At 34.6% G+C, this 14,409-nt stretch overlaps 1 protein-coding gene across 1 annotated transcript; it reads right to left on the bottom strand.

The window, feature by feature from the left end:
- Positions 1 to 3,124: 3,124 nt before the first annotated feature.
- Positions 3,125 to 7,102, bottom strand: LOC132554653 (homeobox protein engrailed-1-B-like). The gene is made up of 2 exons (XM_060218969.1): positions 6,649 to 7,102; positions 3,125 to 3,438 (listed from the first exon to the last, which is right to left on the bottom strand). Exons 1-2 carry the CDS (start codon positions 7,100 to 7,102, stop codon positions 3,125 to 3,127), a joined length of 768 nt encoding a protein of 255 aa, XP_060074952.1.
- Between the last annotated feature and the right edge of the window lie 7,307 nt (positions 7,103 to 14,409).

Genomic DNA, 14,409 nt, shown 5'->3' with positions numbered 1-14,409 from the left:
AATCTTGATAGTTGCCCGTATGGATGTTTTAGGTTATCAGCTGTCTATCTTATTTTTAGCTGAATGATAACTACATATAACAAGGGTCGTCATAATGGAAAATATTCTGTTATTTCCTTGTACAATATGAAGTTAGGTGTGTTTGATGCTTGCTAGTTTGCCTAGTAGCTCCGCTGTTGTACACTTTGTTCTCATTCAGGAACATGACATTACCCATTTGGATTGATAAAGATTTAGTTGGCGGTGTCGTCGAGGAAGCAGAAGACGCTTACTATTCCAGCACACACAGTCTTATCTTCTTATAACGTGTAACTTATGTTCATATTTTGTCCCAGTTTTATTGAACTTAAGTTTGAAATAAGATTCTGTTGACATTGATCGTCCTTCACCTACTTATCTTGTACATGTGTTGTTGTCTTAATGAAGGCAATAACCTTTGTTTGCATAAATTGATCAAATGTCAAATTATCTTTATCCTTACTCAAAATTGAAAAACAAAGAAAGAAAATATATATTCTTCAACGACGAAATACACCATGTATTCAAATAATTTTTTGTGACCTCTCATTCCGTTGTGAGTCTCTCTTATAGAAAGTAGGTGTTAACGTTTAGATAATCTTTTTTTCATTATTTATCTAAACTTATAGTGTTTCCTCTTTTTTGTCAATATAGCTATAGTATCTACCTGTTGTCCGATTGATCTGCTATATAATGTCAGTTTAATAACTTAGTCTTGAAAGTGAAATTTGTTATCGAAAATGAAAAATTTATGGAACACGACCTAGCCGAAAAAAAAGTTTCCAATCGACAGCTTGGAAAATTGCTTCAGATCAAAGAGGTGTTGTGACCTTCGATACAAAAGTTCTGTTTCCTCATCGGTAATATCGAGGAGAAGAACAAACCCAATTATATAGCTTAAAATCGACAATATTGGAACAATATCAGAACACATAAAGTGACTGTGAGGTGACTGTCTTGGATAGTTACAAACCAAGTTCTGATTATAAGAAAATTAAACGTGCTCTGATTTGCTAACCACAAACATAATGGACGCCCGTCGTTACAATTTAGAAATGAAAACTTCTTAGTGAATATGTTAAAACGACAGTAACATATCATAAGGAATCAAGTTTTAAACGTATTTCCTCGTCACATAGGTATTGTTTGTTTTTGTCAATAAACAATTGTTAAGGTGTGATTGTATTGACAAGTAAAATGTTTGAATTACATTTGCTCAACGGGAATATCTCCAAGTTAATTACGTAACCTTGTTTTGAGATTGAGGCTAGCAGCTGATTGACTATGTACGGTTCTAAAATGACCTTTACATAAGACAAATGAAGTCAACCAAACTACTCCGTGAATATATAACGGTCAAACACTGGTTATTGAGTGTTTAGACTTGTAGATTTTAATAGGCAAAACAAAAAATAACATTGAAATGCTTGTTTGGGTTTTATTTCACATTGGTAATTATACATACATCTTACACAAGAATAATGAAAAAGAAATAATAAAAAATATCACAGATTGTTCTTCTGTTCTCTCAGATGTTCTCATCTAGAAAACATAACAATTACACTCATCTTTCACTCTTTCTGTTTCTCATACTAACAGATCTCCAAATTAAACAGTGACGATGGTAACGATAGCAACGGACGTCTTTAAACATGCGTACAGTTGTCTTAAGTTTCCAAACATCTGAACATTGTCGAAAATCGTATAAATGTTTAGTTCCAATTCTCTAATCTCTGTCAATGTAGGTTATCTAATAGAATATTACTTTTGTGTCTTAACATAATCTTTCTAGCATATTTGGTGACACGCAGATTTGTTCAATTCTCGAATCAGTCATGCGTGATGAAGGCTGCCACACAGAGCATTATCATACAGATATGTGAAAGGGAAAACATGGTTTTTTTCCTTATTAATTTTTTTAAATGAATTTAAAATTGAAATGAAAATTTCGTAAAATCTAAACTAGTTGAAACTTGAAATATACCACTTGTTACAAGTTGTTATAGCGCATGACTGAGAAGGATCTGTCTACTTAAGATGAGCAATTATTGATCACACTACGAAACGGTCATAACTCTTCAGGCAAGGAAACGCAGCGGCGCTCTTCAGTCCAGTAGAACAGACGTGTTGCCGCTCATACCAATGGTGACGTATCTAGAATATTTCCGTGATCTAGCAGAGAAAATAATAGCGCGGACATACCAACTTCTTGTCGGCATTTAATTACTATGTTTAGATATGTAAACGTTCGACAGCGGAATTCACTTATTCAATCATATTTGATATGGAGTGTGACCTTGATGTCCCTTTCTGTATTTGATGTGGAGTGTAACCCTGATGTCCCTATCTGTATTTGATGTGGAGTGTAACCCTGATGTCCCTATCTGTATTGATGTGGAGTGTAACCCTGATGTCCCTATCTGTATTGATGTGGAGTGTAACCTTGATGTCCCTATCTGTATTTGATGTGGAGTGTAACCTTGATGTCCTTATCTGTATTGATGTGGAGTGTAACCTTGATGTCCCTATCTGTATTTGATGTGGAGTGTAACCCTGATGTCCCTATCTGTATTTGATACCCGACACACCAGTTTTATACTTCGAGCGAAAGATTCCTCTTCATTAACATTTGTTTAACCTCTCTCTCTCTCTGTAAGTCGACATATCGGCCAGTGTCCAGTTACACAGGCGATGACATTGTAACGAAGTTTAACTATACAGAGACATTTCAAACGGGATTAAGACTACAACCGGTCTGCTACAAGGAGTGTTTCTGATTCTTAATGAATGAATATCTCCTTTAAAATGTCGTGAATGTTTCTGAAAATGAAGACATGAATATTCGCTGTAAGTTATTATGTAGCATGACATCATATGAGAGGACGGTTCGACTAGACTCCCTAAGTAGCACACGTTGTCCATACAGTCCAATGATGAATCATGTCCAGTTAATTATCACCATTGAAAAAATCATGACGAAAACACTGTTATTCTTCGGTAAAATTCGTCAAGAAAAAAAAACACATGACAAATGTTTCTTCGGCAAATTCAACAAATTCAAAAGTCAATTAAATTAACATTTTTAAACAGTTTTTTTCGGGCTTCATTACGTTTCTTCATCTTTGATGGAGATTGTTGAGTGGTTATAGAGCCCTTGTGCCATTAGACTGAGAGCGAGGGTGTTCCTGGGCGCCGTTGATTTCTTTATCTTAGCACGCTTATTTTGAAACCAAATTTTAATTTGAGCTTCTGTCAAGTTGAGCTCCTGCGCGAGGTCCATTCGTCTCTGCTCCGTCAGATACCGGCATTCTTCAAATTCGCGCTTCAGTCGTTGTAATTGGTCGTTCGTAAAGGCCGTTCGGGGTCTCTTTTCATCTACCGTCTTTTCCTTGGTCTTCCGAATTTTTCTCGATCTTGGTCCTGAAAAATGAATGACATGAATAGTTATCGGTGATTAATTATGTAATTAAATATGTAGTTTCGTTTTACCAGAACACTTGTGGAGTATCGCATTTATATCTCGACATTCCTCTACTGACTTGGGTATGAACAGATTACAGTGTGTAATAACCACGTACGTTAAAATTGGAATTAAAGGGTACATAATTATTTATTTATTCAAACATAAACTATGAAATCTTACAAGCCTCGTTTCGGGGAGGCACCTGTCGATTTTGTATGTGGTCTTACTCTATACTAGTATATTATTTTAATTCATGAGATTAACGATCATGTACTCGGACGTTTTATAGCAAAGAAATTAAGAAATCAAATTTCCTACAGGTCTGTGTTGTTTAGAGGAAGCAGAGGGATTTATTGATATTCCGGTTTAATATCATATTACTTCTACTGGCATTTTACATGTGTATAGATATATGTATGTATACATATGTGTATGTTTGTATATTTTACTTGAATGTCATATAAGTTATATTTTTTTTTTAACTTATTGTTAACATTATTGTGCGAATTATGTTTACAAAACACGCCATTCATATAGCCGTGTCATGAAACACATGGCATAGATGTGTGTCCTTTCGAATGATAAGATACTGTTCAATACTTTTTTTTAATTAAGGCAAGACATATGACACCTATGTATTAACAACGTTCCAAGGCGATTGATTAAAGCATGACGTTATGCCCTCAGCTTAATGTACAAAACGGTGTGCCCTTTAATTACATACTGTATAAGAACCCGAGTTTCTAATAAAATTAGTTATCGATTATTGAACATGTCAAGAACCGACGCTCTTCGATCTAAATTGTCAACCATTTGCCACTTCTTCAAGTTAAGAAAACTATTTATCTGTCACGGACTGTGAAAATCCGGAACATAGGCAATTATTGGGTATGTTATTAGATCATCGGATGGCTTGTAATAGGCCGTAGCCTTCTGGTCGGTAACTTGGCTATTATGTTGGTGTAATTGATTGTGGGGGCCCCCATAAATAAACTAATTAGTTATCTATCAGACTCGTTACAGCGCTAAATCTATTAACTATTACAGCGCAGGTTTCATTAGCACGATGACAACTCGAGAGTTAATCTATTTTATTGTCCGGGTGACGGATACAGGTCGATCCGGACCTAACAAGGGTGTAGGTTGTCATTTAAAAAGTGACAACTACTAACTAACAGACTTACACAGATCTAACATGGAGTATGATTAAACATGATATCACCTACTGTCGTGATATTGGTTGTTGTTTTAGTCCGTGTGCAAATAAACTGCGCGCAGTAACGGTAAAAATTGTAAAAAGAAATAAACAGTTTTAAATCGATTTCGCAATAGCAACAATTATATGAAGAAGTTGTCAAATTCGTCATGTTATTATTTTTTTACAGAATCACTAACAATTGTGTAGACGTTTCAAATATAAATCTATGTTGAAAATATTTTATATATTTAAGATTGTACACCTTTACGGTCTCAACTGAATGTAAGGTGCGGCCTTCCTAAATGTATTGATATGTGTAATATTTAATGATATCATATTTATTACCCCGGTATTAAAGTCACAAAGCCAACAAATAGCTAACCTAAAACGACAAATTGTCCAGAACAGCTTTATAGAGCCGTGAAATAAACGCGTCGATAACTGTATGAGAATTATTATACTTCAATCGAAAATCTCAATTATTGATGTATCTACACGAATTTCACCAACAATTTCCTGTCTTTAATTTACTCTATCGTAAAAACTTAAAGTGTACCGGCCATGATTATTTATAATTCTTAATGTATATATCAATATTACGCTAGGGATGACAAATTCGGATAATTTCATCTGAAAAAACATTAATGGCATTATATTTTTATAGTTCTAAGTCGGCACACTTTAAGATTGAGAAGTTGACTTTTGTAAATGATCGTTTAAATATTTAATTTTCTGCTGTAATTGCTTGTTAAATGAGTTACTATACTTTAAGATGAAATCAAAGACTCCGAACAATATACTAACAAGCTGGTGGTCTATTTAACATTTAGTTACATGATATTAGCTAAGCACATTTTCCATAAAATGCAACGATAATATTTTTTTTACAATTTTTGGAAAGAAGTGGCTACTCTTTTTACTAAAAAATTCTTTTTAAAATGTTTTGATACACAGGATATAATAAATTTGCTCGATAAAAATTACTCTTTAATCTATTGAGATGAAATAGTTGTCACTTGAAAAATAAAATTGGCTCTGTGTATATAAATTGCACAGACAATTTCATTTTATACTTTCATTCAAAACAATAAGAATAATAAAATTATAAAATTATGACATAAAATAATTCAGACTATTTCTAAGATGAATTATGTAACGTCGATATTGGAGATGAATTGAGGGTTACACGGATGTATAAAAGCAGCCCAGAGGAAACTGTTTAACAATTTATTTAATTCACTTTAAACTTATGATATTTATAACATTATGATGTATTACAGCTAAGCAATATCAGCTTAAAAGTCACGAGATCGACAGAATGTTGTCATTGAAATAATAAATTAACAGAATTAAAATTAAATCTAAATCAAGTTTAATTATGATGTCCATTTCATATGCAATCCAACAAAAACTGATAGAAATGATACTTGCTGACATAATATTTCATATCAAAGATCATTGATGCACCTCAATAAAGTCCTGTAGAATGATACCAATAATGTACACAGTTATGTATAACTGTAAAAACTGTTGTTTGAGTGTGTAATTATAATGTTAATGTCTTAATCCTATTTTATTGATGAAGTACATAGTAATTATACCTAAGTAAACATATAAACAGCTCCATCCTGACCAACAACAACATAAATAAGACATTTGAAATTTATCAAGATTTTGATATGTTCATCAGTAGCATTATTGTTTGGAACAGTTGTTTTTCATTAGCATTTGTGTGCCATTAATTTTTTTTCAATTTAAAAAATTCTTTCATTTTAAGAAGTAAATGTAAGCATTCAAAGAAAGGCAGAAAACAGTTTTATATTAATATTGATTTTATTTAAGACCATCTTGTGGTGTTGGAAATAAATGACAACTTAAGATCAATTAAAACTTCTTTGTATTTACATTCGTGTACTTCTTACAAAAATAGATACATTATTAGCTACTATTTAATTAATAACATAGTTACCTGAAGACGGTCTGTCAGAGTATCGAGTACAGTATACCCAGGCGGGCCACAGAGCTGGACGGGACTCGCTGTCCGGGGATTTAGGGGTGTGGCCGGAACTCTCCGGCGAGGAGGGAACACTTCCGCAGGAACGAGGTGATGATGACGATGAGGATATTGACGATGAGGCGGAAGCACATCTCGGTAAAAGCTTTTCCTGGTGACGTACAGGTGTAAACGCAGAGAATGCAGACGTCATATTGATGTCTAGTGTCTTTTTCATACCAAAGTCTGGCTTTAGGATTTCATCGATAGAAAAGTTCGTCACTCTGGGCACGTTAGATTCAATGTTAACGTCGACATTATCAGTATCATCGTCACTGATGTTTTCTTCCATAACGCTTTCTCGTTTCAAATCCGAAGAATGTTCACCAGATTCCATCTTAATTTTATCATGGAAAAATAGTAGCACCATCCTGGTTTTAATTTGTGAAATGTCCCGATGAAAAATAGGTAAATTACCTATTAAAATCGGACTGGGTTTGTTATTCCGCTTAGAAATACAATGTAAACAACACTACACTCTCGACCACTTTATGACACCATGAGTTTTGAAACTTGATCAAATTTTTCTCATCTTTTCTATGTTCCGAGGTGTTGTGGGCGTGGCTTACTTGAATAAGATCGATTTACGTACCAACCAATCAGAATCGACGCTGTGAGAAAGCCATCAAAATTGCCCGGAAGGCGGATCATACCGTGGCATTTTCACTACACACCACCCGACGTGGGGTGTAATTGTATAGCATAATTTTTAAGAGGGGAAAAATAACATTTCTAAAATTTACGAAGGAATGGCAATATAATTAAGCTGCACTTGAGCAAAAAAAACCAGATTGGAATAAAATAAGCACAAAAAGCGAAAAACAAAAAACACGACGTGGTAGTTTGTTATAATGAACACCAGCGAGCGGGAGATATAAGCAAGATATACTGATCCGAGATTTTAAAGAAAAAGAAAATTAGATGGGAGTATTATACAGAACTGAAAAAAACTACCTATCTTTACAACACATTTTTGGATTCGTATTTTCGCGGTGCTCACGAGTGTTGTAAAATGTTAAGGAAGGAATTTCTATTTAAATAAACTATAAACTATAAACTATGAAGGACGACAAAGAATTCTTATTTCAAACAAAGCAAAAGTGATATTAACTTAATACCAGATAGGAGAAATGGTTGGATACCGAGAGAAAATGGGATTTTGGAAGACAAAACAGAATCTAATGTAATTTTATGATTTTGATGTCATGAGAGAAATCACAATCATGTAAACTTTACACCTCATGTACGACGCTTACCTCACAATTTCTGTCTTCTGAAATCAACATTACACGTAGCGAAATACGCGACGGATTTTGGTATGACAGCCGCTACACAGGGACAGATATCGTTCATAAAAACTGACAAATGCAATTACTAGGAATAATACTTAATGCATTAATGTTTCAGGTTTGTTAATATAATATTTTACAGATGAACAATATTTTGTTGATGTCATACTGCATGTGCCCGCCATTAAAGTGGTTATCACTTCATATTTTATTGATTGTTATTAGCCTAAAACCGGTGTATTCGTTAATGAACTGCCTCGATTTCTATGAAATATAAGATATCACACTTTTCAATTTATTTTTTTCATGCCGAAATAAGTTTAATGTCCAAATTATGTTATATTAATCCCATGCATATTCATACAGTTTGGCAGTTGTGATGGAAAAACGAGAAAAGAGTGAAATTTTTAGTTAAATATTGAAAAACTTAATCGTTTTGTGGAGGTGGTAGAGCCATCTCTCTCGGTCAGAACTGACTTCTGATATAATTTCCGTAAAAGGTTGCTTAATGTATTTATGTTAAATCCGCCTGGGGACCAAACACCTCACACAGTCTTAATATCTTATTCATTGTGTCAGGATTATGTAATTATTCCCACCAGTCATTGGTAACATATCTGTTTAATAAAAATGTGTTTCATATTTCTGTTACAGTAGTGAAACTAATGGTTGAATTAATATTCATATCTCTCCGACTAACATTACAGCTCGTGGTATCCGCTGATCGGAATCACTTACTGGTGAAATAATAACATATTTACAGAAATGCAATTGAAATACATTTGTATTACTCGGTGCAATAAAATTATGTATCTCACGACACAGTACAATTATTAATCACAATATTATCAACAAATACTGTCTGTACTTGGAGATTTCATTCGTCGATGTATTAAGTGATGGGAAATAAATGTCGAGTTTAGATTTTAATGTTTGGGTAATAAGTTGTGAGAATGAGGGTAAATAATTATGTGAGTTCTTTGAGAGAGGAAGTCTAATTTTCATTTTCAATGCTAATTCTGGGTTGTGCGGATTTATTAAAAATAAATTGAAAATTAATTTTCTATATGTTAAGTCTGTTTGTGTGAAATTTGACTTTAGTTTTCATGTTTTATGTTCATGAAAAAAGGACGACGCCTAAGTCTTTATATTTATTAGAAATAAAATCGAAATGAGATATGTAAAGTTTATGAACAGTTAGAGACGCCCTATAACACATGGTATATATATATACTGTAACTCCTACGTGAAATCTTCAGATATAACCCGTGTGTAGTCGACACCCCTATGTATATGATTACTTGATTCCAATCATAATAAATCAATCATTTTATTCCGGATCATAAAGAAATATCATAAAAACATGATGGACAATGTTTTCAGTACACTTGTATGTATACTTAAAACATGATGGACAATGTTTTCAGTACACTTGTATGTATACTTAAAACATGATATTATGAATACGTTTTAGTATACATTAGCACCGGATCACAGTGATGTACTGGTGTATCAGCTTCTATTGTGCAGATTCTTTGATTTAAACATATTTTATTATCAGTTTCAGATAAATGGATCAGAGACAAGTTCTAGCAACTTATGAACTCTTCTCCATAAATGAAATTACAAATAATTAACATACTGCGCGTGACACATATTTATACTAAAAATATGAAGATAAGTAATTCGTAGATGTATAATTGTAAGTTTAAATAATTCCGTCAAAGGGAGGAAAAGGTGAGATGATAGGATAGAGAGAAAAGAAAATGAGATAGATTTTATATCAATTTTATATCAATTCAGTGCCGACTGATTCTTTCTACATGAAAATGAATAATCTGAAAGTTGAGTATAAAGGAAGTTATTTGTTATAGGTTATCAGGATCTAAAACCATTTGAAAATACTCATGATAATCCTTTCGTGATCTTTAGCCAAGTGGCCATACATTAAAATTTACTCCGAAATGAAAATGAAATATTAGATAAAACAAAAACCACAGAAACTAACATATCTATTAGATACGATTTAAGTAAACAAACTATTTGTTTTACAACAAACGCGAGACAGGTTTTTCTAACTTTCATTAATCACTATATTTAACTCGGATAGAAGCACTAATAGTATTTAGATACCATTCTCTCATAACTTGAACAAGTTTCAGCCCAGACCTAGATCTCCACACGGCTCGTCGCAGTCCATGGGGATAACAAAATAGTATAGATGTATATCATTATTCAGAAAATAAATTACACAGTGATTAAAATTCACTGATATGTTTTGAACAGCTTTAGTATTGACATTTTTTAAATATAAATATAATTTATTTGCAATATTTGAGAAGTATTGTAGAATAGGCTCGGCGGAAAGTGACATGAAAAGTGCACTGTTGGGTTTGACCCAGTGATGTGTACCCCGGTGAAGATGTCTAGAATTACGGTTGAAAGCTGGCTGACAAAAACTGCGAGGATAAATGGAAATAATGAGTGTATCGTATACGTAGACTAGGTAATCAAACTGGATTATTATGGTGTCCTTACAAACAGCTGCTGTAGCCGAGATCCAATCTATCCTCTTGTACTAAAGGTGCGTGGTAAGTTTGTGTCACGTTTTCATTTTAAGTTCTAATTTTTCGTTGAAAAATTAACAATATATCTAACCATGTTCTGTTCATTATCACCTGCCACTGACTCCTTTCGTTCGCTTCACAGAGTGAACTGTTCTTTCTTGTCAAGTTCCATTTATACATGTCACTCTTAAATTCACTGATTACATGTTAAGTTAGTCCCGTCCTCCTTATCCTCTGCCCCAAGTCACCTGAACAGTAACACAGGCCTTACCATATGTTCCTTACCACCACCCACATGCCTGTTCCCTCCCGTTATATGACACACTATAAGCACCTCCCTAAATGTCCCCTCTCCTTCCCAGTCCTATTCCCTCAACACCTTATACAGTAACACACACCTGGCTATATGAACCCTCCTTCCCTACCCATGTGCCCCTTCCCCACACACACTCTCCCCGTCACCTGATACAGTAAAACACACCTGGCTATATGAACCCTCCTTCCCTACCCATGTGACCCTTCCCCACCCACACTCTCCCCGTCACCTTACACAGCAAAAGATACCTTACCATATGTCTCCTCCCCTCCCCACTTCCCCGTCACCTTACACACCAAAACATACCTTACCATATGTCCCCTCCCCACCCCACATCCCTGTCACCTTACACAGTAACACACACCTTAACAAATTTCCCCTCCCCTACCCTCCCTTCCCCACCCCATCCCCGTCACCTGACACATCAACACACATCTTACCAATGGCCCCTCCCCTACCCTCCCTTCCCCACCCCATCCCCGTAACCTTACATAGCAACACACACCTTACCAGTGTCCCCTCCCCTACCCTCCCCTCCCCACCCCCATCCCCGTCACCTGACACAGCAACACACACCTTACCAATGTCCCCTCCCCTACCCTCCCCTCCCCACCCTCATCCCCGTCACCTGACACAGTATAACAATTTGGTAATGTGCTCTATTCCTATTTTATATCTGCATTTAAGTTTTAATTTCAAGTTTATGACTTCTTCATTGCTAGGAATCTCAAATAACATGGTTTATTAAGTGATATGTTTATAACAGACAACTGAAACTATTTAAAGAGATGGCTACAAAGAAATGTATTTACTTGTTAAACAATGGTTTTAAATGTCGCTGTAGATGTGTTGATATTTGTTAATTTAAATGTAATAAAATTTAGGAATTTGAATAAATATGAATGGAAATGGATGGAATTTTAAGTGGTTTAAGTGTTAGGTTGTATTTTAGAACAAACCATGTTGATTGACTCCATTTCAAAGACAATAAAATACGACTGCAATACGTAATACAAATGTAACGTGTACTTTTACGTTGACCTTGACCTTGACCTCTTCTAAAAGTACTCTAGCTACGAACGTCCATTTACTCAAGAATTGTAACCAAAACGATAAATATTATTTCCTTAAGTGAAAATATGCAAAGTTTATTTGGTCATTCGTCAGAGGTTATTTAGAAAATAAACAAGCAAAAAGTTGTAACGCAGTAACATCATATTGGGAGGTCGAATCATAACACGTCGATCGATTTGGTGCAGACGTAAAATCATCTCCATATTATGATAAGTTAATAGACTTTTGAGTTCCTTTCCATCCTAGTTTGTATGTACAATTCCCTTGCGGTCCCGTATGGGTTAAAATCCATTGGCAATATTCGTTAAAAAACAGTCCTATATATTGCATCTTTTAACAAAATCCAAAAAACATAAAATTGTTCTAATTCCACAATTTTACTTATCTGATCACTAAACATAAATTTGTGAGCACGTGGCTGAGAGCGAACAGTTGTGTTTGACCTTGAGCAATACCTTGATGACCTTGCCGTCCCTGTCACCACAGCGACACCTATATCTCTGTGGCACGTCCCCGCCCATCGGTATAGGTAATCAGGAACATAACAGCCATTACGATTTTATCAGGTTTTTCCATTGTTGTCCACGAGTTAAATCATCTAACTATTAAAACACTTAATAGGTGCTTAAATTGACCCATGTCCAGTGTGGCCAGTAGCCCCCGGCCATCGATCTGTACTTCTAAATATATATGTTCACCTGCAAATCTCGGATTAGCCAAGGTGTTGCAAAGTTTTGTCAACTCAAGACCTTTTAAGACATGACAAATGTCAACCACTTTAATTTTCAAGAAAAGATACAATATAGTGTAAGCAACATATGGTGTAAATAAACCGAATTAAAATAATGGAAGAAATATATAATTAAAAATGTTTGTGAATTTCTTATGCTGTGTACCTTAAATCGACAATTCACCAAGTATCTGATCAAAGTAACCCATTTCACAATTTTGATGCAAGTGACTATTTTCTAATTGGTGTAATATTTGTGACAATGATATCACAAGAATGTTAGAATTATGTAAGTAAACAAATCAATTAGGTGTATTACAATGATTGTAAAACACAGTGAGAAAGTGATTTTTTATATTAAATGAATTTTAAGATTCAAACTAACAACGCTTCCGTTTTTTTCTCTTCGATTGGTCGATCTGGCTAGATCTGTAACGGTCAGTTGATACTGACACGGCCAAGGGCTACTGCTTCTGTCCAGTGTCAGAGTTAACGGGTTACGGCCTACTTTCTCACGACAAGCTGTCCTGGACAATGATGGTCACTAATTCCTACTTACGTTTACTTATTGACCATCTTCAGCGGAATTCGTTCGTGTGGTTCCTCATTCACTTTCACAAAATTTCACTTCAAATTAAGAAACTACACACACGCACATCAATAATAACAGCACCAGTAATTACAGTGGTGGAACATGAAGCTACATGTATAGATTTTAGTAGACAGTGTAGAAAACTTTTAATAATTCAAACATTCCCCGGGTAAATAGTTTTTGTTGAATAGATACAATCATGTATCGACCTCATCAAAAGACATTAAATGTATAGCACAGCATTACAGGCTGAACACGATTTCTGTTCATCACACCTAGTCTTTGTCACGTGTGTGTTTTCTCTGAAGTGGCACCAGTACAGAATATACCTTTGGCATTCAACCTGTTTCAGTTGTTTCCTTCGGGGTTTCCATGCTTTACGTCCTTAATGGTATCACTGACGAGGCGCGGAAATATAGAGGAACAAAACAGGTACAGAGTCGAAGTAACTTGACGCCTAACGGTGTTTAGTATATATATAATACTGACAAAATAAACAACGCAAATCCAAAGGAGAAGTAATTATGAAGACTGAACAGAAATTAAATTCTTTCAGTTGATAATCGTTTTAAATCATACATTTATATGTGTGAGGTAAAATAATTACATGTTACTGAGATAAAATACTTCAATGAAACGTTTGTTAACTCATCTTAACGATAACAAAATGTACTAAGGTAATATCACAGTCTGAAAGCACAGGTAACAGTTGGAAGCACACATCAATGTGGTTTTTTTATAATTCAGAGTGAAATTCCACATTACAGGGCACTTATTCCTAAAATGTCTGTGGTTACATTGATATGAAACTATTGGATTTGATACAAATAACAGAACAAACACTGAAAAGTCTAAAAACTATTTACTTATCACAGACATCTATATACCACGGTCCGGATAGACCTAACTCGTCCGTACTTTAACCTCCTTGCCCGTGTGTGGCCATCGAGAGAGACGCCATGTCCTGGATATGCAAAGTATTTGTACTTCAACAATATGCCAACAAACACAAGCATAAATTAGACTGAAGATTTAGCTGGTCATTCTACTAAAATATGTCTCAAATTGTCGGGTTTCGCAAGTTTGCTTCAGATACAAACAATTTCATA

This window comes from Ylistrum balloti, unplaced genomic scaffold, assembly GCF_031769215.1.
Source record: "Ylistrum balloti isolate Yb309-2 unplaced genomic scaffold, AGI_CSIRO_Ybal_v1 Utg370420, whole genome shotgun sequence".
NCBI classification, from domain to species: domain Eukaryota; kingdom Metazoa; phylum Mollusca; class Bivalvia; order Pectinida; family Pectinidae; genus Ylistrum; species Ylistrum balloti.
The sequence above is the reverse complement of the archived record's forward strand: the minus strand, read 5'-3'. Positions and strand labels throughout refer to the sequence as shown.

What these genes read in the sequence shown, in the direction of transcription:
- LOC132554653 (XM_060218969.1), bottom strand. Translation starts at nt 7,102, where the DNA reads ATGGTGCTACTATTTTTCCATGATAAAATTAAGATGGAATCTGGTGAA. An exon ending in CTCTGACAGACCGTCTTCAG is followed by an intron (nt 3,439 to 6,648) that starts GTAACTATGTTA and finishes TTCATTTTTCAG; the next exon opens with GACCAAGATCGAGAAAAATT.